Genomic DNA, 27,380 nt, shown 5'->3' on the forward strand with positions numbered 1-27,380 from the left:
TGGTCTAAAGAAAATCTTTATCAAAACATGCATGCTGAACAGGATGAGTCATAAATTCAGAGCACAGTAAAACATTTAGAGAATGCAAAATTACATAAAGTCTTGTTTGCAGTTAAATCTAATGAAATTTAGTGAGGTTTATGCTTAAAACAAGACAAAACTACCTGCCAGTGGGTTAGAAAAATAAACCCCTTGAATTGTTTATTTTTTTTTACCTCATTGGCAAATAGCATTTTTCTTGTAACCATTAAAGCATTGCTAGAATTCTCTGGAAACAAGACTTAATATCTCACAATTTTGCTTCTCAAGTAAATGTATATTGTTTTATAATGTTAATGTTTTATTTATTTTTGAGTAAGAAAGTCATTTATTGCAGTGAAGATTTGTAAAGAAAATCCCAAAGCAGTCTTCATTTGTCATTAAAAAAAAACTCCCCGGTGCACAGTATGTGAGCATTCCACTTCTGAATTTGCAAAACACCCTTTTTCTTTCAGTATTTTAATGAAAGGACTTGGGAGTTAGAGGCATGTAGTTACATGTAGACCATGAGAGACTGAGTCGAGTATGAGAACTACTGTACACGTCTGGTCTGTTAACACAAACAGGGAGTAAACGGCAAAACATTTGGCAATGCTTTTATAGAGAAATGCTCCAATTTCCTCCATGAACCATAAAACATTTTGGCAACAAGAGTAAAATCAAAAGCAAAGAAAAAGATATATATTTAGCACCCGTCAGTCAATACAAGTACATAGATGCTGATTACTCATACTGGCATTCAATGTTTATTTTTTGTAAGTAGTTGTGTATGTATATTTAAGTATTCTGATGTCTCTAGTCTTTAAGAAACAGACGTTATTCATATTTGTGGCTAAGTTGTTATCCTGGCAACAATGCTGAGTTGCATTGAAGCATTGTAGTACCACATAAAAAGGTAAAAGAAGTCCAAGCAAATCCTATGTAAAACAACATGGCAAAGGGCAGGCTTGAGTCATTTGTATGTGCAGAAACCTTTGCATGCGCTGAGGCGTTTGTAAATCAGTCCATTGAGAGTGAACGCTATAGCTCATTATAATAAAAATAGACGAAACACTCAAAAATGGAAATGCCATCAAGTGCCCTTATTTGTTGAAGTAAAGAAATAAATAAATTTACAATGATATTATACCTGTTCCCAACAAATGACCATGTTCCACTGGTCAACACAAACTATAAATCAAAAATACATGACATGTTCTAAATAATATATTTTATAAAGAATAAAATTCTTTGAAAAGATGCTCCCAGTGATGAGGATAAAAAGTACCACTGCACTAGTCTTAAAGGATTATTCCGGGTAATGTTAATTACCACAAAAATCAAGGTTACAGCGAGGCACTTACAATGGAAGTTAATGGTTTTTGGAGGGTTTAAAGGCAGAAATGTGAAGCTTATAATTTTATAAAAGCACTTACATTAATTCTTCTGTTCAAACTCATGTATTGAGGTGTAAAGTTGTTTATATAGATATTTTATGGTTTACGGCATTATGTCACTAAAGAAACTAAGCTGTAAAATTAGATATAACTTTACACAGAAAAGGTTAGCAAGTGATTTTATCACACTAAAATCATGTTAACATGCATATTGTTCACATCTTTTGGCTATACTTTTGAAACAGTGAGTATTTTAATGTTTATGGATTGGCCCCATTCACTTCCATTGTAAGAACCTCACTGTAACCCAGATTTAGATTTTTGCTTTTTTTTTAATAAAGGAGGGATGTCAAAATAATTTTTTGTGGTAATCAACATTATACCACAAATGCTGTCGATTGAGCTGAACTTGTATTGAACACTGAACACATTTTTGCCTCCGTTTTCCTATGTAAACATGAGCTAGACTGACATCTTTGTCCATTGTGGTGCATCTCACTGTTTTCAAGTGTCTCGCGCAGAAGCGGCAAGTTTTTTTAAACACCATCAACTTAAAAATAACTTTTAAATACGTATCTCGAGACACCTGCATTCCGTTTCATTTGTTGCACTGAATCTTGATCTTTGTAATGCAATAACGCTTTCAGTCTGAACGGCCCCGAAGTCCTTTTATGTGTGACTTTTTTAAACTTATTTACATTACTCTCTTACAATGGAAAAGCCATAAAGGCCTTGAATAGGGGGTTCCATTGGTGTCATTATTTCTTTAATTTTCTAAAGATTCTGGGAAAGGTGTGCTTCTTGCGGCCAGTGCTGGAGCCCTCAGTGTCTTCCCCTGTAGATCCACTGTCCTCATCCACCAGGTTCTTCTTGCCTGGGATTTGAGTGATACGACTGTTGCTCCTCACTGAGGGGCCATCCGGTTCAGTAGAGGTATAGAATAGAGAGCGTGTAGACTCGACTGAGGTGATACTGGATGGCTGAGAGTGGATCTCTCCAAGACTGGCACACTTCTCCATGCCAAAGGTCTTTTTCTGCAGTAGTGGGCTGTCTGTGGAGGAACCCCCATTGGACCTGGAAAGTTTATTGTACAGTGGAGTAGAAGAGTAGTGATGGGTCTCCCCAGCTGGCTGAGACATCGAGAGGGAGGAATCCGATTCCGAACGGTTCAGATCCCTAGACGATGGGACAAGGAGAGAAGAGGATTTCAGAGCCTACATATTGTGCTTTAGCCCTTTTATCTTTGCCTCAATCTATCAGGTTTCATTTAAAGCCAACATAAAACAGCATTTGTTATCCATTTCACTTTTATAATGCAACATACTTTTCAGTTAAACAATATATTCAATGAGGAAAACACAGGGTGGTACTTGATTGTATCCACTGGGAATTGATTGGATTATTATTATTTTTTTTTTTATCCCCTTTTCTCCCAATTTGGAATGCCCAATTCCCACTACTTAGTAGATCCTCATTGTGGCGCGGTTACTCACCTCAATCCGGGTAGTGGTGGACAAGTCTCAATTGCCTCCGCTTCCGAGACAGTCAATACGCGCATCTTATCACGTGGCACGTTGTGCATGACACCGCGGAGATTACGCATGTGGAGGCTCATGCTACTCTCTGCGATCCACGCACAACTTAATGCACCCCATCGAGAGCGAGAACCACTAATCGCGACCATGAGGAGGTTACCCCATGTGACTCTACCCTCCCTAGCAACCGGGCCAATTTGGTTGCTTAGGAGACCTGGCTGGAGTCACTCAGCACACCCTGAGATTCGAACTCACGACTCCAGGGGTGGTAGTCAGCGTCAATACTCGCTGAGCTACCCAGGCCCCGAATTGATTGGATTATTAAAAGTCTGCAGACAGTTGTGGAAAACGATTCCTCTCCAGAGACAGTGCCAGCTTCCACTTTTGAAGATGCTTTCTGACCAGGACATGAAGGCTGATGGTCAAGTTCAAGGTATTGCAGGGTGCCGCAAACTTAATTACATTATATTGAACTGGTAAAAATTGACAAGAGTTTAGAAAGGCAGCCTTATCTACAACAGTAGTCTAAAACATGCCTAAATAGCTATTTGGTTAACATTCTTTTCCCGTCTAGGTGATGTCAGCTGAAAAAGACATTTAAGAGGCTGAGCTATTGCAAGTTATTGCATTTTAATTACGAAGGCAGACTGATGAAATGTGCACAATAAAACCCTTAAAATGTAGTATAGGAATGTCCTGATCTTGGAATGCTACTTAAATGGACGATTCAGCTTTCTGAGCCCTCATGCTCACTTTCCTACTGAGGAAGGCCACTTTGTCTCAAAGAAAACTGTTATTAACTACAGTAGTAACATTTGTCATCCAGTGAATCACACAGGCAGTCACCATCAACAGCATGATATTACCATTCTGGCCTATTGCCAGAAAGTTTTACTCTACTCAAGCTCACACAAAGCTGCGTCTAGTTGATAAATATTTTAGAGCACTCTACAAATCTCTGACATTTTTATGATTTTATTAATTTCAATGACTTTTCCTAAAATATTTCAGACACTGGTGGAAACCCTGTATTTGATGAAATTAATAATTAGTTCACAGCAGGGGTGTTAGCCACATCCAACACACACATGCTGTGTGTTTTCATAGGCAACAACATGTGAGGTACCCAATGCTTCCGGTTCTCTGTAAAGTGCATGAACCAGTGCACCTTGTTGGCGGCAGACCGGACACTGCCTCCATTGACTTGAAGTATGAGGAACGGTACTGCAGTGCAGCAAAACGTGAGCCAGAGGAAGAACAGCTGGAAGAGGAAAAGAGAGACTGCAGAGGAGAGATGATGGAGGGATGAGACAGAGAAGAGGAGAGCGAGGGCACAGGGAGGAACTCCAGCTGGCCTATAGAGTGGCTGCGAGCCTGTCGCGTGTACGGGCGGCTGTGGGGCCGCAGGGGATACATGGGCCCGGCCTCACTCTCACTGCCTTCTACCAACCTCTGTGAGCTTAGGTTCAGCATGGCGTCTCCGTGTCGCGGCCGGAGGGACATGAGGCTGGGAGCTGAGGAGAAGCACACATAAAGATGTTGATGAGATACTGAAACACAGGAGAGATGATAAAAGATAAGAGCAAAAGCAAGGATCTACCAAAATACAAACACATTTATGAAGGTACAGCTGGGAGGAGCTGTGTGTGATGGTAATAATCAAAATAATGTTGGTTAATGAAGGAAAATAGAAAGACAAAATGAAAGAGTCTGATGAGCAGGAAAAGGAAACAGAGCTGATATGTTGTATAGGAAGTGAACACAAAAGTGTGAAAGCATTGCAACAATTCAACTGCAGTGCAGAGAGGATCGATGTTCACAGTGGGTATAAAAACTATACATAGGAGTACAGAGATTTCCAGCCTATAGAGAAATGCTGCTTTTATGCAGTTCTTAGTTAGTTGAAACATTGCAATGTTGAAGATCAGGATAATGTACAGTCAGCCGGTCATTACTGCAAAATAAACCCAGACAGTGTGATCAGCCCATACCACCCTGAAGGGGTTAATTTTGTGATATTGAGCAAATCTGTACATTTTCCCGCTTATTACATGGCTACTTATCAAATGAATACATAAATAAACATGAAATGTTCATTTGAGTGTAAATTAGTTTATCATACGAGAAAAAGGAGAGATATAAAACCAGCACAATACATTTTTGTAAATAATCGGCAGCCTGAGACAACAGTAAATTTGACAGTTTAGCAAATATTTGACCGCAGAATGCAGCAACTGACCAATAAGAATCAAGTATTTTAAAGAGCCATGTAATAAGTCAAAACATAGTGCTCTAATAGGCTTTTACATTTAACCCTGAGTTTTACATTACAGCAAAATGTTGCATAATGGTTCACAATTCCAATTCTGAAAGGGGGTTAGCACCTCTTAACCCGGGGTCACGAAGCCCTGCTCCAAAGCAGGCTTAGCAACGCTTGTGGTGCTATCCCCGAATTGCTGTGCCAAAGATATACAGTGAGAATAACTGACCCAGGGTTAAACTTGGTTAGTGTGAAAAGCTATTTAAATAATAAAAAAAGGGAAAGCTCTGCGGACAATTCACTCAAAAATTAAAATTCTCTCATCATTTACTCGCCCTAATGCCGTCTAAGATGTGTATGACTTTCTTTCTTCTGCAAAACACAAATGAAGATTTTTAGAAGAATATTTCAGCTCTGTAGGTCCATACAATGCAAGTGAATGGTGGCCAGAACTTTGAATGTCCAAAAATCATATTCAGGCAGCATAAAAGTAATCCATAAAACTACAGCAGTTCTGAAGTGATGCAATCACTTTGGATGAGAAACAGATAAATATTGAAATACTTTTTTACTTCAAATCTCCACTTTCACGTTCAGAATGTGAAAGTGAAAGTGGAGATTTATAGTAAAAAATAACTTAAATATGTATCTGTTTCTCACCCACACCTATCATATAGCTTCTGAATACATAGATTTAACTTCTGGAGTCATATGGATTACTTTTATGCTGCCTTTAAGTGCATTTTGGTGCTTCAAAATTTTGGTCACCATTCACTTGCATTATATGAACCTACAGAGTTGAAATATTCTTCTAAAAAATTTCATTTGTGTTCAGCAAAATAAAGTAAGTAATCTTGACAGCAGTCTCCTGGGCGATCATGATTTCAAGCTCGATTACACGAGCTTGAAATCATGATCACCCAGGAGACTGCAGTCAAGATGTACAGTGAAAAACAGTTACATTTTGGTCTATTCTAACCCCCCCAAAAAACTGGATCGCTTCAAAAGACATTAATTACTCCACTGGAGTCATATGGATTACATTTATGCTGCCTTTATCTGCTTTTTGGAGCTTCAAAGTTCTGGCCACCCTTCACTTTCATTGTATGAACCTACAGAGCTGAGATATTCTTCTAAAAATCTTCATTTGTGTTCAGCAGGAGAAAGAAACTCATACACATCTGGGATGGCATGAGGGTGAGTAAATGAGAGAATTTTCATTTTTGGGTGAACTATTCCTTTAAAAGTTTGCTCTGCATTTAGAGCTTTCTTCAGTATAACACTTAAAGGGGCAGTTCACCCAAAAATCAATTTCTGTCATTATTTACTTACCCTTAAGTTGTTCCAAACTTGTATGACTTTCTTTATTCCTTGGAATGCAAAAGGAGATGTTAGGAATAATTTTTGTCTCAGTCCCCATTCACTTTCATTGCATCTTTTTTGTCAATACAATGAAAGTGAAGGGTGACTGAGAACATCTTCTTTGGTATTCCATGGAAATAAGAAACAGGTTTGGAACAACATGAGAGTGAGTAAATGATGATAGAATTTTCATTTTTTGGTTAACTATTCCTTTCATTTTTAAAGATGTAAGTGTAATTGTCATCAATACAGATGTGGAATCGATGGCTTCTAATTTATAATGTCTATAATAATGATTACAAAAGATTTCATTCACACTTAGATGCCCATGAAATTGTTTAACATGATTCCACATCTAAACTTTGTTTGTATTTGTTACTCAGGTGTCTGTTTAAGAGTTGGAGATACAATTTCCATTGCAGAACATCTAGAAAGTCCTAAACGGCCAGTGGGAGGGACACAGAAGAGTTTCTTTGTGTTAGCATTGGCTGAGAGAATAAAGGCGGTTGTGCCAACCAGAATGTTTCCACAGGGTTTGGCTCTCGGACCCAACAGGCCAAAGGTCGCTCACTCGCCGGTCCATCTGCCAGGCGGCATCTGTGGACATTAGCCAATTATGTCACACCACAAAGCTACATTCCCATGCATTAGGGTTAGAAAATTGGCCATCTACTGTTCCAGATCAAATTTTAACACAATTTAAGGGATAGTTCAGCCAAAAATGAAAATTCCGTAATGTTGTTCCAAACCCGTATGACTTTCTTTCTGCAGTGGATTATAAAAGAAGATGTTAGGCAGAATGACAGCCAGCCAAATCATATACTTTTATTGCATCTTTTTTCCATACAATGAAAGTGAATGGTGACTGAGGCTGTCCTTTTGCCCATCTTTTGTGAAGAAATAGTCATATGAAAGTCATACGGCTTTGGAACAACATGAGGGTGACATTTTGGGGGGAACTATCCCTTTAAGAAGGCTGAGAATCTCAAAATAAAAACATAGATGAACAAGGTCTTATGCCAATTCTTACTCGGAACAACAGTCGACACAAGTTAAACACAGCACTGCAATAGTCCACACATGTACATAATAAACTCACATTGCAGGGTTCCTGGGGAAAGTATGTCCTCATCCATATCGTCTAGGTCATCAGATAGCAGCAGGTGCTGAGGTGTGGCGGGGCGGATGCCCAGGAAAGCAGGGTCCAGGTTTAGGGCAGAGGCCAGAGAGGACATGCCAGGGTTATTGACAATATTAAAACCCATCAGAATCTCGATCTGCTGCCAGCGATGAAGCTTTTCTCTTAAAGCGGCAGTGACCTCACCCAGAGCCTGTCTGTGGAAATGTAAAATAAAGGTTGACACAAGATGTTTGGTTTGGTTGGTGTACTTCAAATAATGGTTCTCAATTGGTTTTGCTTCATGACTACATCAGACATCAAGTGGTGACCCAACACAGTACCAAAACTGTTTAGCGAACAAAAGCTCAAGAAAAGTGTCAATTCAAAATCAAAATTTTAAACAATTTAATGTTACATGAACTGCGTAGACAATATGCCAATGATTAACATGACATAAGATTGAATAGGAAAAAAGACAATTTTGTATTTTGCATAAACAACATCATAAATGTGACAAACACTGGGACAAATATTGTATTAATATTAGCAATATTTGACGCACAGACTTAGATGCCAAAAACAGAAGATATGGGAAATGTTTTGTCCTATAATTCGTGATATAAATATTGATGTCTATTCATTTTGTCTTGTTTTCCCTGCTCACCGCAACACAATCAGAAGTGTTGAAAACCACTGCTTTTTAAAAAAAAAAAAAAAAACAGACCTTTTTTCCACCCTGAAAAAACGACAAGGGAGATTTATAGAGTGAGGATAAAATGTTTATAAATAAACAAAAAAACGTCACTGTTTGCTATAAACGGTTACATCAATGATAGACTCACTTGGCTGACAGGATTTTGTGATCAACATCATCCAATGAAGAGCTGTGAGCAAGATGGAATGTTCCAAACAGTGTTCCTCTCTTCTTCTTAATCTTTTCTGCCTGTCATGACAAACACAACCACATGTACATTGGTGGCCAAAAGTTTGGAACAATGTACAGATTTTGCTCTTATGGAAATAAATGGGTACTTTTATTCACCAAAGTGGCATTCAACTGATCACAATGTATAGTCAGGACATTAATAATGTGAAAAACTTCTTAAACTACTTCAAAGAGTTCTCATCAAAAAAATCCTCCACGTGCAGCAATGACAGCTTTGAAGATCCTTGGCATTCTAGCTGTTAGTTTGTCCAGATACTCAGGTGACATTTCACCCCACACTTCCTGTAGGACTTGCCATAGATGTGGCTGTCTTGTCGGGCACTTCTCACGCACCTTACAGTCTAGCTGATCCCACAAAAGCTCAATGGGGTTAAGATCCAGAACACTCTTTCCAATTATCTGTTGTCCAATGTCTGTGTTTCTTTGCCCACTCTAACCTTTTCGTTTTGTTTTTCTGTTTCAAAAGTGGCTTTTTCTTTGTAATTCTTCCCATAAGGCCTGCACCCCTGAGTCTTCTCTTTACTGTTGTACATGAAACTGGTGTTGAGCAGGTAGAATTCAATGAAGCTGTCAGCTGAGGACATGTGAGGTGTCTATTTCTCAAACTCGATACTCTGATATATTTACCCTCTTGTTTAGTTGTGCATCTGGCCTTCCACATCTCTTTCTGTCCTTGTCAGAGCCAGTTGTCCTTTGTCTTTGAAGACTGTTGTGTACACATTTGTATGAAATCTTCAGTTTTTTTGGCAATTTCAAGCATTGTATAGCCTTCATTCCTCAAAACAATAAGTGACTGATGAGTTTCTAGAGAAAGCTGTTTCTTTTTTGCCATTTTTTACCTAATATTGACCTTAAGACATGCCAGTCTATTGCATACTGTGGTAACTCAAAAACAAACACAAAGACAATGTTAAGCTTCATTTAACGAACCAAATAGCTTTAAGCTGTGTTTGATATAATGGCAAGTGATTTTCTAGTACCAAATTAGCAATTTAGCATGATCACTCAAGGATAAGGTGTTGGAGTGATGGCTGCTGTCTAGATTTGATAAAAATGACTTTTTTCAAATAGTGATGGTGCTGTTTTTTACATCAGTAATGTCCAGACTATACTTTTTGATCAGTTGAATGCCACTTTGGTGAATTAAAGTACCAATTTCCCTCTGAAACAGCAAAATCTGTACATTATTCCAAACTTTTGGACACCAGTTTAAATCAGCAGTATTCGGTGTAATTGGATTACAAAGTAATTAGTTACTGTAATCTAATTACTTTTAGGCACTAAAAGTAGGGTAAGACATTACATTTTAAATTCTTGTAATCAGATTACAGTTACTGACTTTCAATGAACAAGGAGAAAATATATATTATTTTGAATTGTTACAAATGTTTTAGAAAGTAACTTAAAAACAATTTGATTAGTAACATGATTACTTTATCAATGAAGTAAAAAGTAAAGTAATCTGATTACAATTTTTAGAAAAATAGTTAGTAATTTGTAGTGGATTACTTTTTTAAGTAATTTAACACATGTAAATCAGTGAATAACTACTTAAATTTTAGCTGTTGTTTAAACCACTTTTCTGCTACTTTTATGGTGCTTTTTTTGGAGATTGACAGCTCCAGTCCTCATTTTATGGTAAAGAGTGGCCAGGATATTCATCAAAAATTCACCTTTTATGTTCCATGGAAGTCATACGGGTTTGGAACAACACAAGGGTGAGTAAATGATGACATAATTGTAATTTTTAAGTGAACTTTTCCTTTAACAGCTAAATGGATGTCAAACTCACAGAATAGGCAAAGCAGCATTTGATATTCAGTAATTGCTTGTATGTGACAGTCTCACCCCTTCTTTAGCCACGATGAGTTGTCTTTCTGCATTCTGCTTCTTTATGTTGTAGTACTGTACTTCCACCTCATGAGTGAGTTGTAGCCATTTCTGCAGAGCTTCAGGAGGAGACCAGCTGCTCCTTGACTCCAGCTCCCTCTCTGCTTTCCTCAGAGCCATGCGCACCTAATAAATACATGCACATACACTCTTCAGTGTTTTGGGGAGCTAATTCTGTATGACCTCTTTTGGATCACTTGAGTGGTTTCCATGATGGAACACTTGTAAGATGAATCTATGGGAGACAGTGAGGGTCTCCAAACATGTTGCTGGTGTGCAAATGGTGAAGAGGCATTCGCTTCAGCTGAACCATGCTAATAAGTTTCCTAAGGTTTGAGAAATGAATACAATTTTTAATAAAAAACCCTCTTGATCACATGTTACTTATGATCACAGATTCATAATCTATTGTACTATTGCTTTTATCATCTTCATCATTATTATTTTACTATAATACATGTTAGGGGAGGTACTTCATGCATAAAACATGATTATAGTTGGGTGTTACAATTTTGGATTACTGCAGTTTTTCCCACTTCAACTTCCTAACTTTCAGAAAGCATTCAGAATAACAGTCAACAATTATATGTTTTGTGTATTTATATTACCATAAATTAGTATACAGGTGCATCTCAATAAATTAGAATGTCGTGGAAAAGTTCATTTATTTCAGTAATTCAACTCAAATTGTGAAACTCGTGTATTAAATAAATTCAATGCACACAGACTGAAGTAGTTTAAGTCTTTGGTTCTTTTAATTGTGATGATTTTGGCTCACATTTAACAAAAACCCACCAATTCACTATCTCAAAAAATTAGAATACATCATAAGACCAATAAAAAAAAAACCATTTTTAGTGAATTGTTGGCCTTCTGGAAAGTATGTTCATTTACTGTATATGTACTCAATACTTGGTAGGGGCTCCTTTTGCTTTAATTACTGCCTCAATTCGGCGTGGCATGGAGGTGATCAGTTTGTGGCACTGCTGAGGTGGTATGGAAGCCCATGTTTCTTTGACAGTGGCCTTCAGCTCATCTGCATTTTTTGGTCTCTTGTTTCTCATTTTCCTCTTGACAATACCCCATAGATTCTCTATGGGGATCAGGTCTGGTGAGTTTGCTGGCCAGTCAAGCACACCAACACCATGGTCATTTAACCAACTTTTGGTGCTTTTGGCAGTGTGGGCAGGTGCCAAATCCTGCTGGAAAATGAAATCAGCATCTTTAAAAAGCTGGTCAGCAGAAGGAAGCCTGAAGTGCTCCAAAATTTCTTGGTAAACGGGTGCAGTGACTTTGGTTTTCAAAAAACACAATGGACCAACACCAGCAGATGACATTGCACCCCAAATCATCACAGACTGTGGAAACTTAACACTGGACTTCAAGCAACTTGGGCTATGAGCTTCTCCACCCTTCCTCCAGACTCTAGGACCTTGGTTTCCAAATGAAATACAAAACTTGCTCTCATCTGAAAAGAGGACTTTGGACCACTGGGCAACAGTCCAGTTTTTCTTCTCCTTAGCCCAGGTAAGACGCCTCTGACCTTGTCTGTGGTTCAGGAGTGGCTTGACAAGAGGAATACGACAACTGTAGCCAAATTCCTTGACATGTCTGTGTGTGGTGGCTCTTGATGCCTTGACCCCAGCCTCAGTCCATTCCTTGTAAAGCTCACCCAAATTCTTGAATCGATTTTGCTTGACAATCGTAAGGCTGCGGTTCTCTCGTTTGGTTGTGCGTCTTTTTCTTCCACACTTTTTCCTTCCACTCAACTTTCTGTTAACATGCTTGGATACAGCACTCTGTGAACAGCCAGCTTCTTTGGCAATGAATGTTTGTGGCTTACCCTCCTTGTGAACGGTGTCAATGATTGTCTTCTGGACAACTGTCAGATCAGCAGTCTTCCCCATGATTGTGTAGCCTAGTGAACCAAACTGAGAGACCATTTTGAAGGCTCAGGAAACCTTTGCAGGTGTTTTGAGTTGATTAGCTGGTTGGCATGTCACCATATTCTAATTTTTTGAGATAGTGAATTGGTGGGTTTTTGTTAAATGTGAGCCAAAATCATCACAATTAAAAGAACCAAAGACTTAAACTACTTCAGTCTGTGTGCATTGAATTTATTTAATACACGAGTTTCACAATTTGAGTTGAATTACTGAAATGAATGAACTTTTCCACGACATTCTAATTTATTGAGATGCACCTGTATATTAATATTTTTCCATTTTGTGTATATAGCAAACACAATGTTTCATAACAGGTACAACCCTTATTACAGCAAGTTTTTTAGGTATTTTGCCAAAATGAATATTTTATTTCTTTAAAAGCCAACTGCTTACCTAAATATTTTGTTATATTCACAACCTTTTGACAAAAGTTTCTGACAGTTACTAACCACTGAGTTGCTAAATCGCAAAAAAACAAAAAAACCTTCTGACATTTTCTGAGTCTAAAAAACATCTGGTATTATATGCAAATATATGAATATTTAATGTGATGATGAATAATTTACATAGCATTTTTTTTTTAATAAAAGAAGATTTGCCTTTTAACCTGTAGCTCCCTTAAAGGGATAGTTCACCCAAAAATGAAAATTCTCTCATCATTTATTCACCCTCATGCCATCCCAGATGTGTAAGACTTACTTTCTTCTACAGAACACAAACGAAAATTTTTAGAAGAATATCTCAGCTCTGTTGGTCCATACAATGCAAGTGAATGGTGACCAGACCTTTTGAAGCTCCAAAAATCACATAAAGGCAGCATAAAAGTAATCCATATGACTCCAGTGGTTTAATTGTCTTCTGAAGCGATGCAATCACTTCGGGTGAGAAACAGATAAATATTTAAGTTCTTTTTACTATAAATCTCCACTTTCACTTTGTTATTCTGAAAGTAAAAGTGGAGAAATATATTAAAAAAAGACATAATATTGATCTGTTTCTCACCCAAAGTTGAAGACATTGATTAAACCACAGGAGACATATGGATTACTTTTATGCTGACTTTGTGAATTTTGGAGCTTCAAAAGGTCTGGTCACCATTCACTTGCATTGAATGGAACAACAGAGCCGAGATATTCTTCTAAAAATCTTCATTTGTGTTCTGCTGAAGAAAGAAAGTCTTACACATCTGGGATGGCATGAAAGTGACTAAATGATGAGAGAAATTTCATTTTAGGGTGAACTATCCCTTTAGTAAAGCTATGCAAACAGAGATACCTGTTCCAACTCTTCCTCTGCATACTTCTGTCTGCTCAGCTCATTCACTGTGCCCTCACGCAGTTCTTTGAGCCTTTGTGCCTCCTGCTTGGCTGCGTTTATCTCGTTTCGTAACACATGCTCCAGGTTGACCTTCTCAAACTCCACCGTGCGGTGCTCTTCCTGTGCGATCTGCAGCCTGCACACAAACACATGATCAATTTCAAAAGAAGCTACCGTTGACTGCAAAATGTTGTGTATACTCTTTACTTGACAAACAGTTAATATAGTTCACCACCAGGTGAAGCTCTAGAGAAATGTTCAGAAATGAATGGGGAACTGGATCTGCAATACTTTACCACACCTCTTCCTCCTTGTGAAAAGACAGCTGAACAAGATGTGGCCTGTTCGATGTGGTAATTCTGTGTGGTATAATTTTCTTACAGCTTTACAGGAAAATTCATCCATCAGCTTTGCACTGGATAACAATTTAATGATGGCAGGATCTGGGTGGCTAAATCTAGCTGCACTTGTCCCATGTTAACAAGCGGTTTTAAGTATTTTAATTACATTTAAAATAAGGGTAACTACTGGAAATATTTTTTTTTGTCTGGCATGTCTGTGATACGATCAAACAGCGATGTTGTTGATTAAAGGGATAGTTCACCTAAAAATTAAAATTCTGTCATCATCTACTTACCGTCATATCGTTCCAAACCTGTATGACTTTCTTTTTCCCGTGGAACACAAAAGGCAGAATGTTAGGGACAGACAGCCTCAGTCACCATTCACTTTCACTGCATCTTGTTTTTACCATACAATGAAAGTGAATGGTGACTGAGGCTAATATTCCTAACATCGCTTGTGTTCCAAGGCAGAAAGAAAGTCTTAAATTTCAAGTAAGTGTATAAAAAATACTCAATTAGAAAATTATTTTTTGCAATGTAGAGGTTTCGAACAATATGAGGGTGAGTAAATTACAACAGCGTCTTGATTTTTGAGGCTTAAACTATCCCTTTAAGCAGCCTGTTTATCCATTTCTCCTCTTTACTAGTCAAATAGGAGGAGAAAGAATACAGAGAAAAAGAAAGAGATAATACAAAAAATATATAGGGCTGCTGGTTGTATATGACAGGCTTCTCCCATGCTGAAGTAGTCCCAGTTTAAACAGGAAGTGAAGTATAAATCAAACCTTTATATGACAGCGACAGGCTAACATTATACTTAAATAACAGTTAGGGGGAGCAGAGATGGACAAATGGAAGGAAAAGGAGGCAAATGAACAGCAGAGAGCAATTAAAAGAGAGGAAACAAACTTTGAAAGCCTTTCACAACAGACATGACAAGTGCATCACGCAGGGTGGACGCAGTGTGGATCAAAGTGGAAATGAGGTGTTCAGATCTCTGTTCCAAATGGGATTTAGTGTGAAGGACAAAGAGACATACCACACAACCAGATCCATCTGCTCTTCTCTAACACTGGCCATTCTTACACAGTGACTTTACCACATTACACTCAACAAACATTCTTCTTCTACAGCTTTTCCCTGAACAAACTAATATAGATCACTGTAATACATCCTTATGTCCTTATAAGGTCATTGCTTTAAATTAATGCACCATGAAGAAGGAAAGTTTGAATCATGAGCTTCTCGAAGATCTGTGACCTCTAAAAGAAGGCAGAGACAGGTTCTCTGTTCTGCTTCACTGGTTAGAGCACCAGCTGAACCGAGCGTGCAGCGTGATAGTGTGATTTTTTAAAATCATGCAGAGCAGGATTCAGCAAAACACTGCCTGTCCTTTTGCCATTTAAAGATTTTTTTTTTATTTTATTATTTTTTTTTTTTAATCCCCTTTTCTCCCAATTTGGAATGCCCAATTCACTACTTAATAGGTCCTTGTGGTGGCGCAGTTACTCACCTCAATCCAGAGGACAAGTCTCAGTTGCCTCCGCTTCTGAGACAGTCAATCCGCGTATCTTATCATGTGGCTCACTGTGCATGACACCGTGGAGACTCACAGCATGTGGAGGCTCATGTTACTCTCTGCGATCCAAGCACAACTTACCACACACCCCACTGAGAGCGAGAACCACTAATCGCGACCACGAGGAGGTTACCCCATGTGACTCTACACTCCCTAGCAACCGGGCCAATTTGGTTGCTTAGGAGACCTGGCTGGAGTCACTCAGCACACCCTGGATTTGAACCCCCGATTCCAGGGGTGGTAGTCAGCGTCAATACTCGCTGAGCTACCCAGGCCCCTTCCATTTAAGGACTTTTAAGGCGTGTTTGCATCACCCTGCTCGAGTCTTCTGACCTGAACAAAGATAATAGGAAATAAACCACACTACCACCAGAACATCCTTAAAAGCAAGATACAATTACTTGAGAAGTTTGTTTGTTTTTGAGTTGCCACAGTATGCAATAGACTGGCATGTCTTAAGGTCAATATTAGGTCAAAAATTGCAAAAAAGAAACAGCTTTCCCTAGAAACTCGTCAGTCAGTCATTGTTTTGAGGAATGCTTGAAATTGCCAAAAAACTGAAGATTTCATACAAAGGTGTACACAATAGTTTTCAAAGACAAAAGGACAACTGGCTCTAACAAGGCTCTGCACATTATTTCAAACTTTTGGCCGCCAGTGTACATTGTTTTAAAAGTATAGCGACAAGACGTAAACATTATATACGTTAAAGTGTGTAACCTTTTCTGTGTTAAAACACTTTCTCCTCTCCCAGCTTAATATGCAAAGACAACTTTAAGTAAGCCATTAATAGGTTACTTTTCATGAAAACTGTAAACACTGTGTCTCTGTGGCGCTATGAAAATATATCTGTTTGTTTTGAGCGACCCGTCTCATTAGACACAACAACATTGACTCGACCAGTGGCGATGAGTTGGGGGTGGGACTATCTGTTTGTTATAACTATCTTGCAGAGACACATTTAGGTGACCTAGTGTAAATGGACTGTGCATAAAAAGTAAACAGGCCCAGAGGAAAAGGGTGTTTTGCACTAAGAAGAACTTACTTCTGCTGCAGGTCCAGGAGGCTCTGCTCAGCTCTCTGTAGCCCCTCTAGGTCCTTTATCATCTTGCCCATGTGGTCCTTAGAGTTTCGCTTCTGCATGTAGGCAAACCAGCAGCCCCCCACTCCAATCACAATGGACACCACCAACATTAAGTCCTTTAAGTGACTGTGCCTGCTCACTGCCACAAAGATCACAAAAGCAATATATTGGTGGATGACAATTAGCTTTGTTTGCTTCATTCTGAATCATGTTCTTATCTTGTTAGTTTGTAAATAGTATTGCAGCTTATTCTGGCTAAGAACCACCCACTTTGGCAGGAAGAGCCATCTGACTGACATGTGAAGCGACCACATGTCAGTCAGATGTCCGGGGGGGGGGGGGGGGTAGTTCTGACAAGAAAAAAATTATTTAAACAATTATGCAGTAGTTATCGTGAACGACTGTAAAGGAAACAGAGAAAATAGTGGAAACGTGTACAGAAAATAAGAGCAGACTATTTCAAAGACGTGACTCAAAAAACAAAGAATAATCTAAACAGGCATGTGATCGGCAAAGGACAAAAACCACAGGAAAATGTATGAAGGAAAGACTTCATACTTCACACACTAGATGTGTATACACTAAACATCTTAGATTGATTTGAATTGTAATATTATAAATTGTAATATATCAACTTATATTGATGTGCTGCTAACTGTTTTTCTCACACAGCCGCTTGAGGGTGCTGCTAGCTCACGCATTGCGGAAAAGAGGGAGGAGTGTGGCAGGGTGGAGGGCGGGGCCGGGTCGTGATGCTGCACACTCGGCCCCTAATTAGGCTAATCAAGCCCTCAAGAGGGATAAAGCCGACAGGAGGCGGCAGTTAAAGAGAGAGAGAGTTACGGGCAGCTGCCCAGCATGTGTTTATGTTTGTGTCTTTTTGTTTTATTAAACTATTATTTATATTGTCAAGCCGGTTCTCGCCTCCTCCTTTTCCTTTTACCTTGTTACAATAATTTAAAGAGCAAATTAATGTCTTCTTCCCACTGCTTATGTCTACAATCTTCTCTAAACTTCCATTTGCACTGTTGATTTTTAGACAGAAATACAACAGTTAAAGTATTTGACTGATCGATCAAGAACCCTTTTATCATGTGGATCAAAAACCTGAATTACATATTAAGAGTTTAATACAACCTATAAAATAGGTTGTTCCCACCCTGGATGCCCTTTAGCCATGACTATATTCCCAATATAACATGGGCTGTATTACCTTATAGTTTTAATTAAGTACTGTCAACAGCATACATAATATTATAGCAGAAAATAATTCCACAGGGGGGCCTGTGCCTCAGGCCATTGAGAGATGAGTGCGCAAAATGCTCTAAGGTGCCAGGTGAAAAGCTTGAGACATGCCGACGAAGAGTGCTGGAAGCGAACGCCGCTCCTGTTATAATGAGTGGAGCTATTACGCCACATGCGCTCAGAAGCATAGATAGCTCACTGACATGTCTGTTACTTGGCCCACCTTACAAATGGAAGCTGGTGTAATTGCTCAATAGACTTCCATTATATATGCATTACTGTAAATACAGTTTTACTTTGTCTTTACAAACTGAGGGAAGGAACCAAGTCTGTGGTAACTGATGGCATGATGCTGTTGATAGAGGTTAAGTTGTATTTAAACAAGAATCTTTACAGTCATGTCATAAAATATCGATATATTGATCAGCACATTATTTTATCGATAAATTTGAGGCATCGATATATTTACATTAGCCGACATTTAAAATAGAAGCCTAATTTGTGTGCTTTCCAATTCACCCAGTTAAGCTTCTGTTGAATGTCTGGCGTAATAGCTTTTGAAGACTTACTGAAGCCAGTGGGAAGGCATCACTACACAGGACGAGTATTTCAGAGCTCCTTGCACAGGACGCATCCACACAAAGGTTTCTGTACTCTCTTTAAGAATGAAAGTGACGTGGATGAGTTTGCAGGTTAGTGTAAGAAACTGGTTTAACTGCGCAAACTAAAGGATTATAAGTTATTACGCAATTTCTCTGTATGTATCTATGAAGAGGTTTCATTCAAGCTGTCAACCTACAAAAAGACATACTTGTAACTGAAAATACAAGATGTAGGCTATATGAAAGATACTTATACACAATATATCATTCACTGATGGCTAGAGTAAATAATCTTTGTCCTTTGATAATGATTTGGGTTGAATTTAATGGAAATCTATGCCAGTTACACTCCATGGCATGTGAGATTTTTGAGCAGCCTCGAGAGACGATGAGCACCATGGTGTGTGCGAACACACCTTCATAGAAAACAATTGTTTCGAATTTTAGAATAGGCCATATATTTCAACAGCCACATCCAGCGTGCAACCCCCTTTAATTTACCCTGTCGCTAACACTTTATAAAGGTTGTGTTCAGAAATATGTTTGAAAAGACAGACTATTGTGCAACAGGTAGCCATATTTATATCTGAAAAACTCCAGATGTAAACACAGAGCACTTTATTAGGAACACCTGTGTACCTACTGATTCATGCGATTATCTAATCAGCCAATCATGTGGCAGCAGTGGAATGCATAAAATCATGCAGATACAGGTCAGGAGCTGTAGTTAATGTTCACATCACCATCAGAATGGGGAAAAAATGTGATCTCAGTGATTTTGACCGTGGCATGATTGTTGGTGCCAGATGGGCTGGTTTGAATATTTCTGTAACTGATCTCCTGGGATTTTCACGCAAAAGAGTCTCTAGAGTTTACTCAGAATGGTGCCAAAAATATCCAGTGAGTAGCAGTTCTGTGGATGGAAACGCCTTCAGTGTTGCCAACTACTGTCAATGAAAAGTAGCTAAAGCCTGCTAAAAATAAATAAATAAATAAATAAATAAATAATCACTATAAGTCGCTAGATGACGTCATGTGTTAATTAGCATATTCATGTCATCACGTCGTATTTGCATTATGCCTTGTGTCAGCCCTTTACATCTATTTGCTTCTCTCCTACTTTCTGTGCTCACATACTGTATTTTGATATGCCGAATTCCCAATAAAGCTGTTCTCATGTACATATTTGTTCTGTTTCTGTTGTCAGACAATGGAACGAGTATGAAATAGTGACTGAAACGCCGCCCATTAAGATTACATGTTAACCAGTAGTCACTTCCAAGCTGCTGCTCTGCACTGCTAAAATCCTGATTTTATAACATTAGTTAAAGACAACGGCTGTGCTATCATTTCGGCTATATTTACATGTAAAATGATCACTCAGAGAGAAAGTTAGAAGCGACAGAATGTCTTATTTTTTCTCTCACAACGCACAGCCTCTGTCTGTGTAACAATGAGTGATAAGCAAGAAAAATAATGGTCAAATTAAATTGTTAAAATTAAAACAAAAGGAGGAGTAAACCAAACATATTATTGATTGGTCCTTGGCAACTCTGCACATGTGCAGCTCATTCACGTCTGTGTCAGCTGCCGTGCGGTGAACTGAATGTGCTGCTCCTCTGTCTGCCACTCACTGAACAGAGTAGACACAGAGAGAGGTATGCCTGCGGCGGGAAAGCAAGACCTCACGCTCGCATGGCAGTACTGACGACTCTTCTACGGAAAGTAGCTAAGATATGTCCAAAAAGTCGCTCGATTTGTCGCTAGGTGCTTTTTAGAAAATAAGTCGCTAAATCTAGCGACAAAGTCGCTAAGTTGGCAACACTGAACGCCTTATTGGTGAGAGAGGTCAGAGGAGAAACTGGTTAGAGCCAGACTGGTTCGAGCTGACAGAAAGGCTACGGTATCTCAGATAACCACACTGTACAATTGTAGTGAGCAGAATAGCATCTCAGAACGCACAACATGTTGAAAATTGAGGCTGATGGGTTGCAACAGCAGAAGACCATGTTGGGCACTTTTTAGTACCATTGTGTTCCTAATAAAGTGTTCAGTGAGTGTATATTGATAATCATCAGGAAAATCTTCTGATTATCGATGCATGAAAACTTTTTTTTATTTTTTGTTTACTCTGGACATTTATTTTTGCAGGACGTGCAGTATGGTGCATGGACTCGACTCTATGGACTTACAAAACCACAAAAGAGAGAACTCCATTTGAAGGTAAATGGAAAAGAACCAAAGATTTTTTGGCAGGGGTAATGCATTAAATCAAGATACGCTGATAGTCTTCCTATCTCTACAATTCCAAATTAATAGATGCATGATATAAAACACACAAACACACACACTGAGACCGTTTACAAAAAGTAAAAGTACAGTAATACAAACAAGCAGTAATCCACAGAGAAAACTGTTTAATATCCAAGACCACCTGAAATAGTGAGAAATTAAAAATACATCAGGGATATAACCATGCTTCATATGGAGGCTGGATGTAGCATTTTGTCACATTAGACTTCTACTAATTGTTAAAAGTAGCTTGTTGCTTCAGAAAAATGTAATAAAGTTAATATTGTTGCTAATCTTTTTCAGCTACTCTCCAATTATTTTGCATTTTAGTGCAGCACTGACAATGATATGAGTGGCCAGTGAGGTGATCCTCACCACAACAATGGCGGCATCAGCTGAGTAATGGCAGGATTTTGGATGAATGGATTAGCAAGTGCTATTTCCATCTGCGATTTCACCGTTCACATCCTATCCCAGGAAAAAGGCAGGTGACGGGACATAAAGTGGTGCCAAAATATATGTGAGTGGATGGTTTTGAATCAACCTTGACAATCACCTATCTTAACCAGCCACTGATATGGGCTCAGGTTAAATCTCTTGGGGCCAGCACATGATATACTTCCTTCTGAGATTTCCTTTTCAATCATGGCTAGATCAAATGTAAGCCTCAGTCACTATTCACTTTCATTACATCTTATTTTATTTATTTTTTTTATACAATGAAAGTGAATCATTCCTTCATCTTTCAAAATGTTGACTTGTACAGCACTCAGCCAACTGTCACATACAAGCTATACACACTGACACTAGACAGATTTTCATTAGTGGTGCAACACTATGGGGCACTACAGTAATATTTTGTCTGAAACACTGAGCAACCTTCCACTACAGACAGTATTAACAGTGACCGAAAAGGCAAGCCGAATAACTGCCATAGCTGAGATTATTAAGAGGCCCCAGCTTGCTAAAGTCTCAGAAGCCATAACTAAACAGTTTTTGCTCTTGATGAATAAAAGAGCACAAAGGAATATGGCTGTTGTATCGTTGTGCCTTATCCAGTGTCACCATGAGCCATATACAGTACCAACTGCCTATTCTCCTCTGACCTCTGTCATTAACAAGCCATTTTCATTCTGAGATCAGCAATTACAGAAATACTCAAACCAGCCCATCTGGCACCAACACTCATGCCACGGTCAAAATCACTGAGATCACATTTTTTCCCCTATTCTGATGGTTGACATGAACATTAACTGAAGCTCTTGACCCATATCTGTGTGATTTTTTACATTACACTGCCACACGATTGGCTGATTAGATAATCACATGAATAAGTAGATGTACATGTGTACCTAATAAAGTGGCCGGTGAGTGTATATCTGAGAACTTCATTGTGGTGAGCAGGGCGGAGCCGAGCGGCATCTGGGCAGAGCGAATGACTTTCACCTGAGTGCCATACCGGCCTCACGTTCCAGCGAGGGGAGGCGGGAGTATTTAAGGAGAAGAGACAGCAGCAGACGGGAGAGAGATGTACGAAGCTTGTCCACGTGTCTGACTGTCTTTATGGTTTCTTTATACACTAAAAAGTGTCATTAAATGTCTGTGTGTTTGTCAAGCTGGTCCCAACTTCCTCCATAAGGAGGTGGAAGTCATTTGCCACTTATCTTCCCGGCCTTGCTTTGCCCAGATGTCGCTCGGCTCTGCTCTGCTCACCACATTCATTAAAGGAGTATTCCCACTTTTAAACAAGTAAAGCTCAATTGGCAGCAGTTTTGGCATAATGTTGATTACCAATCAACATTATGCCAAATACCAATGTATTTCAACAAATTTCAACAATTTCCTCCTTTTAAGTAAAAAAAAAAAAAAAAAAAAAAAAAAAAAAAAAGCAGCAGCAGCAAAAAAAGAAGCAGCAAAAATCAAGGTTACAGTGTGGCACTTACAATGGAAGTAAATAGGTCCAATTTTTGGAGGGTTTAAAGACATAAATGTAAAGTTTCTAATTTTATAAAATCACTTACATTAATTCTTCTGTTAAAACATGTATTATTTGAGCTGTAATGTTGTTTAAATAGTCGTTATTGTGGGATTACAGGGTTTACCGTGTTAATGTAACACAGACTTATGCTCTTTTTAAAGAAAAGGAGGGACAAGTTGAAATACATTTGTGTGGTAATAAATATTATGCCACAAATGCTGTCAATTTATTTATTTTTTTTCAATTTGGAATGGCCAATTCCCAATGTGCTTTTAAGTCCTCGTGGTCACGTAGTGATTTGCCTCAGTCCGGGTGGCGGAGGACGAATCCCAGTTGCCTCCACGTCTGAGATCGTCAACCTGCACATCTTATCACGTGGCTTGTTGAGCGCGTTGCCACGGAGACAAATTGGCCCGGTTGCTTCACGCCACCCACCGCGGCATCCACGTTCAACTTACCACACACCCCACCGAGAACGAACCACATTATAGCGATCACGAGGAGGTTACCCCATGTGACTACTCTCCCTAGCAACCGGGCCAATTGGTTGCTTAGGAGACCTGGCTGGCTGGAGTCACTCAGCACGCCCTGGGATTCGAACTAGCGAACTCCAGGGGTGGTAGCCAGCGTCTTTACCACTGAGCTACCCAGGCCCCCTGTACAAATGCTGTCAATTGAGCTTCCTTAAATGTGTTGCTTTTACAGAAGATCAGGTTTGACAAGATTTTGTGAATTGAGGCTGCGATAGAAAATATCTTTATTGGTCACTATAACAGACTAAGTTTCAGACTGTCACCAACCAACTGCATCAATTGACAGCCCACTAGAAGCATCACCCAACCAGTTGCTTCGGCAGTGCCACAGACCACAGACAGTGCCAGCTGCTTTTTATCAAGGACTAGCCAAACAAAGTGAGGTTTACTGTCATTTATACACATTGCAGAGCAGTGAACAAAACGAAATAAGGTTCCCTCAGTAAACTACTTTGCAACATTTAACTTAACACACAAGAACTTGACAGAACTTCTTCAGTGTGCCTGATATCAACATGAGGTGACACAGATGAGATGCATGCACACCCAGAGCTCAGATAAAACAGGTACTCCACTAAAAAAAACCTGAGAATTCAGCTCAAAATGTCACATATGTGCTACACATTTAATTCAAGTGTAATTGGCAAGCCAGTTTTTTTGGTGCTTTTTGTTCTACTTTTTTTGAGCATTATAATCATGCACGACAGTGACAGAAAGAGAGTGAAGCCATGTAAAGATGGTTAAAATAAAAAAGATGCACTAGGTTAAATTGTCTTCTTGTTTCTTTTTTATCTATCTCAATAGAAAAATTATCGGCACTCCCTTTTTTCTATTTTGTCATATTATTTTATTTCTCACAAGTCAGGGGATACAAACGTTCTGGCCTCACGGCATTCCTCAGTTTGGCTATAATATATATATTTTTAAATAACATTTTATTACTAGTCATAAAAGCACATAACAGGGAAAAATTCAAGTAATCCACTTCAAGTTCAGTCTTGAGTCATTGGCCCTCAAGTCAATGTCAAGTCAAGCCATTTTTCTGCATTGAATCAAGCAAGTCACAAGTCCTTGTCTCAACTCGAGTCATGTAAGAAGAGTCCCCCACCTCTGCCAATCTTCCTCTCTTCATCTCTCTCACCTATTTACTGACAACATTTTTCTCCCCTCTTCTCTGTTTAAGCAGCTGTACTTGAGCAGAGGTGTATAGTAACAAAGTACAAATACTTCATTAGTGTACTTAAGTACAGTTTTGTTTATATATAAATATTTGTACTTTACTTGAGTATAAATATTTCTTTGAACTTTTACTTCACTACATTTTGAAGAGAAAATTTATAATTTTACTCTGATAAATTACTCCAGACACTTTTGTTACTTTTGCGAAAAACTCACCACAAAAAATAACATAGCTGTACGTGCAAAAATGCATGCAGTTCGGCGATAATCATGTCTGATTCCTGAAAGAACTGATAAAAAAAGATTCAAAAAGTGGTCTGAATGATTCATTTTGTGAATCATGGGGGCCTGGGTAACTCAGTGCTGGCTACCTCCCCTGAAGTCGAGAGTTCGAATCCAGGGTGTGCTGAGTGACTCCAGCCAGGTCTCCAAAGCAACCAAATTAGCCCGGTTACTAGGGAGGGTAGAGTCACATGGGGTAACCTCCTCGTGGTCACAATTAGTGGTTCTCGCTCTCAATGGGGCGCATGGTAGGTTGTGCGTGGATCAAAGGAGAGTAGCATGAGCCTCCACATGCGGAGTCTCCGCGGTGTCCTGCACAACGAGCCACGAGATAAGATGTGTGGATTGACTGTCTCAGAAGTGGAGGCAACTGAGACTTGTCCTCCATCACCCGGATTGAGGTAACCGCACCACCACGAGGACCTACTAAGTAGTGGGAATTGGGCATTCCAAATTGGGAGAAAAGGGGATAAAAAACAAATTAACAAATATTTGGCGAATCACGATTCTGAATCAAAATCACAAGCGAAGCGCGCGCCAGAACGTGTGTTCCGTTGTCTTCGCTGTAGAAGGCATGAAACTGCTCATGTAATTTTAAATCTGTTTTTTGACAAATTAATTTGATAAGTTTAGGCTTATATATTATTAAAGCTGTGAAATAATTATGAAGTTATGTGCTTTCAGTCTCCTGCCTTTTCAGGAGACCTGTTCATATAAAAGTCGATCAAATGTTTTTACCTTTTACATTTAACCAAGGTGAGATGTGAATGAATAATTACCAGTGCTCATGAAAATGTCTAACAATATTTATTTTTATATTTTATGAAGATGATGCGAAATGTGCTTGCCTAAGCAAAACTAGAGTGTTTTTGGTGGTTGCTAAATTGTTCTCTTTGCTTTTCAGCACTCTGATGCTACAGTAGTTACTAGGGGGTTCTGGATGGTTTCTCAGGTACGCTTTGCAGTTTTCATGGTGATCTGCTGTGTGTTTTAGTGTATTGCTACAGTAAGCGGTTGCCAGGTTGTTACTATGCTGTTGCTCAGTTGTTTAATGTATTTTTAGCACATTGCTCTGCAGTTGCTAAGGTGTTCTAGGTGGTTGTCTGGTTGTTGCTATGCTGTTTTAAGTTTGTTCGTTTGATCATTCTTGTGTGGCCACATATAGTGATGTTTTTTTTGCACAAGCCTGCCATCTCAAATAAACTAGCTATATGAGTCGTATCTTTTGGCAAGCTTTATTCTTTATCAAATGGACAAATATGCAATCAATCTAAACTAACCAATTTGCCTGAGTCTTTCCATGCTTCTTAAATTGGCATGCCCCCATCTCAGAAAATTGGCACTCCAAGAAAATCTCACTGGATTTAAGACTTTGTGGTGCTGTTCATTTTCACTCATCTTGTAAATATGATAATTCTAATGTGACTTGAACATACCATTAAATGAAAGTTCACCCCCCCCCCAAAAAAGAAAATGTTCTCATAATTTTCTCATCCTCATCCCATCCCATCCCAGATGTGTACGACTTTATTTCTTCTGCATAACACAAACAAAAAAATATTTTTAGAAGAATATCTCCATTCTGTGTCAATTCCATGTAAGCGAATGGTAGCCAGACCAAAGATGTACAGTGAAAATGAGTTACAGTTTGGTTTGTTCTCATCCAAAACCAAAGATCTTCAGAAGACATGGATTAAACCACTGGAGTCATATGGTTCACTTATGTTCCCATAATGTGCTTTTTGGGGCTTCAAAGTTCTGGCCACCATTCACTTGCATTGAATTGGCCTACAAAGCTGAGATATTCTTCTAAAAAACTTTGTGTTATTCAGAAGAAATTCATACACATCTGGGATGGCATGAGGGCGAATAATTGATGAGCACCTCCAATCAAATACGTTGCCGTGGGTTTAACTGTAAATGTAATTTATGCGATTTACTTGTACTTTTGATACTTAAGTAAATTTAATATCAGTTACTTTAATACTTTTACTTAAGTATTTTTCTCATGAGCTAATTTAACTTTTACTTGAGTCAATTTCCATGAAGGTATATTTACTTTTACTTAAGTATGATGAATGGATACTTTATACAACACTGTCCTTGAGTATCATGCTGTAACAACAGACAGTAATGAGAATACCTCTGTCTGGCTCTTGTACTCCAATATGCCTGGCTTTTTTAAGATGTAGGAAAAAAAAAAACAGTGTCAACCTTTCCTTGATTTCAGTACATAACAAGCAATGAATGTTGCAGTCTGGACTTTGTCCAGAAAATCCTTTGAAAGCATCAATACAGAAAAACTTGTTAAGCAAGCCTTGTTGAACATTTCCATGCTTGGAGTTTTCGAAAACCTCTAAAACAGGAAACACAACAGGGGTGGGACATGACTGTTTTTTGCACCGCTTATGACAACTCTTACCCACATCATCTTAGCTTTTCAGACATTCTCTCCACTTAAACACTCACTA

The 27,380-nt window shown here is 38.8% G+C and overlaps 1 protein-coding gene across 4 annotated transcripts in view; it reads right to left on the reverse strand.

Annotated features, from left to right (window-relative positions):
- Window positions 1–619: 619 nt before the first annotated feature.
- LOC127429035 (stromal interaction molecule 1-like) overlaps window positions 620–27,380 on the reverse strand; it is a 60,083-nt gene continuing 33,322 nt past the window's right edge. For 2 of the 4 annotated variants that reach the window (XM_051677775.1, XM_051677776.1), the window contains 8 exons: window positions 16,760–16,937; window positions 13,750–13,927; window positions 10,487–10,654; window positions 8,535–8,635; window positions 7,672–7,907; window positions 7,089–7,169; window positions 4,401–4,464; window positions 620–2,591 (listed from right to left, as the gene is read on the reverse strand). In XM_051677775.1, coding sequence (XP_051533735.1) covers window positions 2,174–2,591; window positions 4,401–4,464; window positions 7,089–7,169; window positions 7,672–7,907; window positions 8,535–8,635; window positions 10,487–10,654; window positions 13,750–13,927; window positions 16,760–16,937 — 1,424 coding nt within the window. In that variant the 3' untranslated portion in view covers window positions 620–2,173. Of the gene's footprint in view, window positions 2,592–2,650; window positions 4,465–7,088; window positions 7,170–7,671; window positions 7,908–8,534; window positions 8,636–10,486; window positions 10,655–13,749; window positions 13,928–16,759; window positions 16,938–27,380 lie in introns of those variants that run through there. The other 2 variants (XM_051677778.1, XM_051677777.1) reach the window with 2 other exon arrangements.

This window comes from Myxocyprinus asiaticus, chromosome 38, assembly GCF_019703515.2.
Source record: "Myxocyprinus asiaticus isolate MX2 ecotype Aquarium Trade chromosome 38, UBuf_Myxa_2, whole genome shotgun sequence".
In the NCBI taxonomy this organism is placed as follows: Eukaryota; Metazoa; Chordata; class Actinopteri; order Cypriniformes; family Catostomidae; genus Myxocyprinus; species Myxocyprinus asiaticus.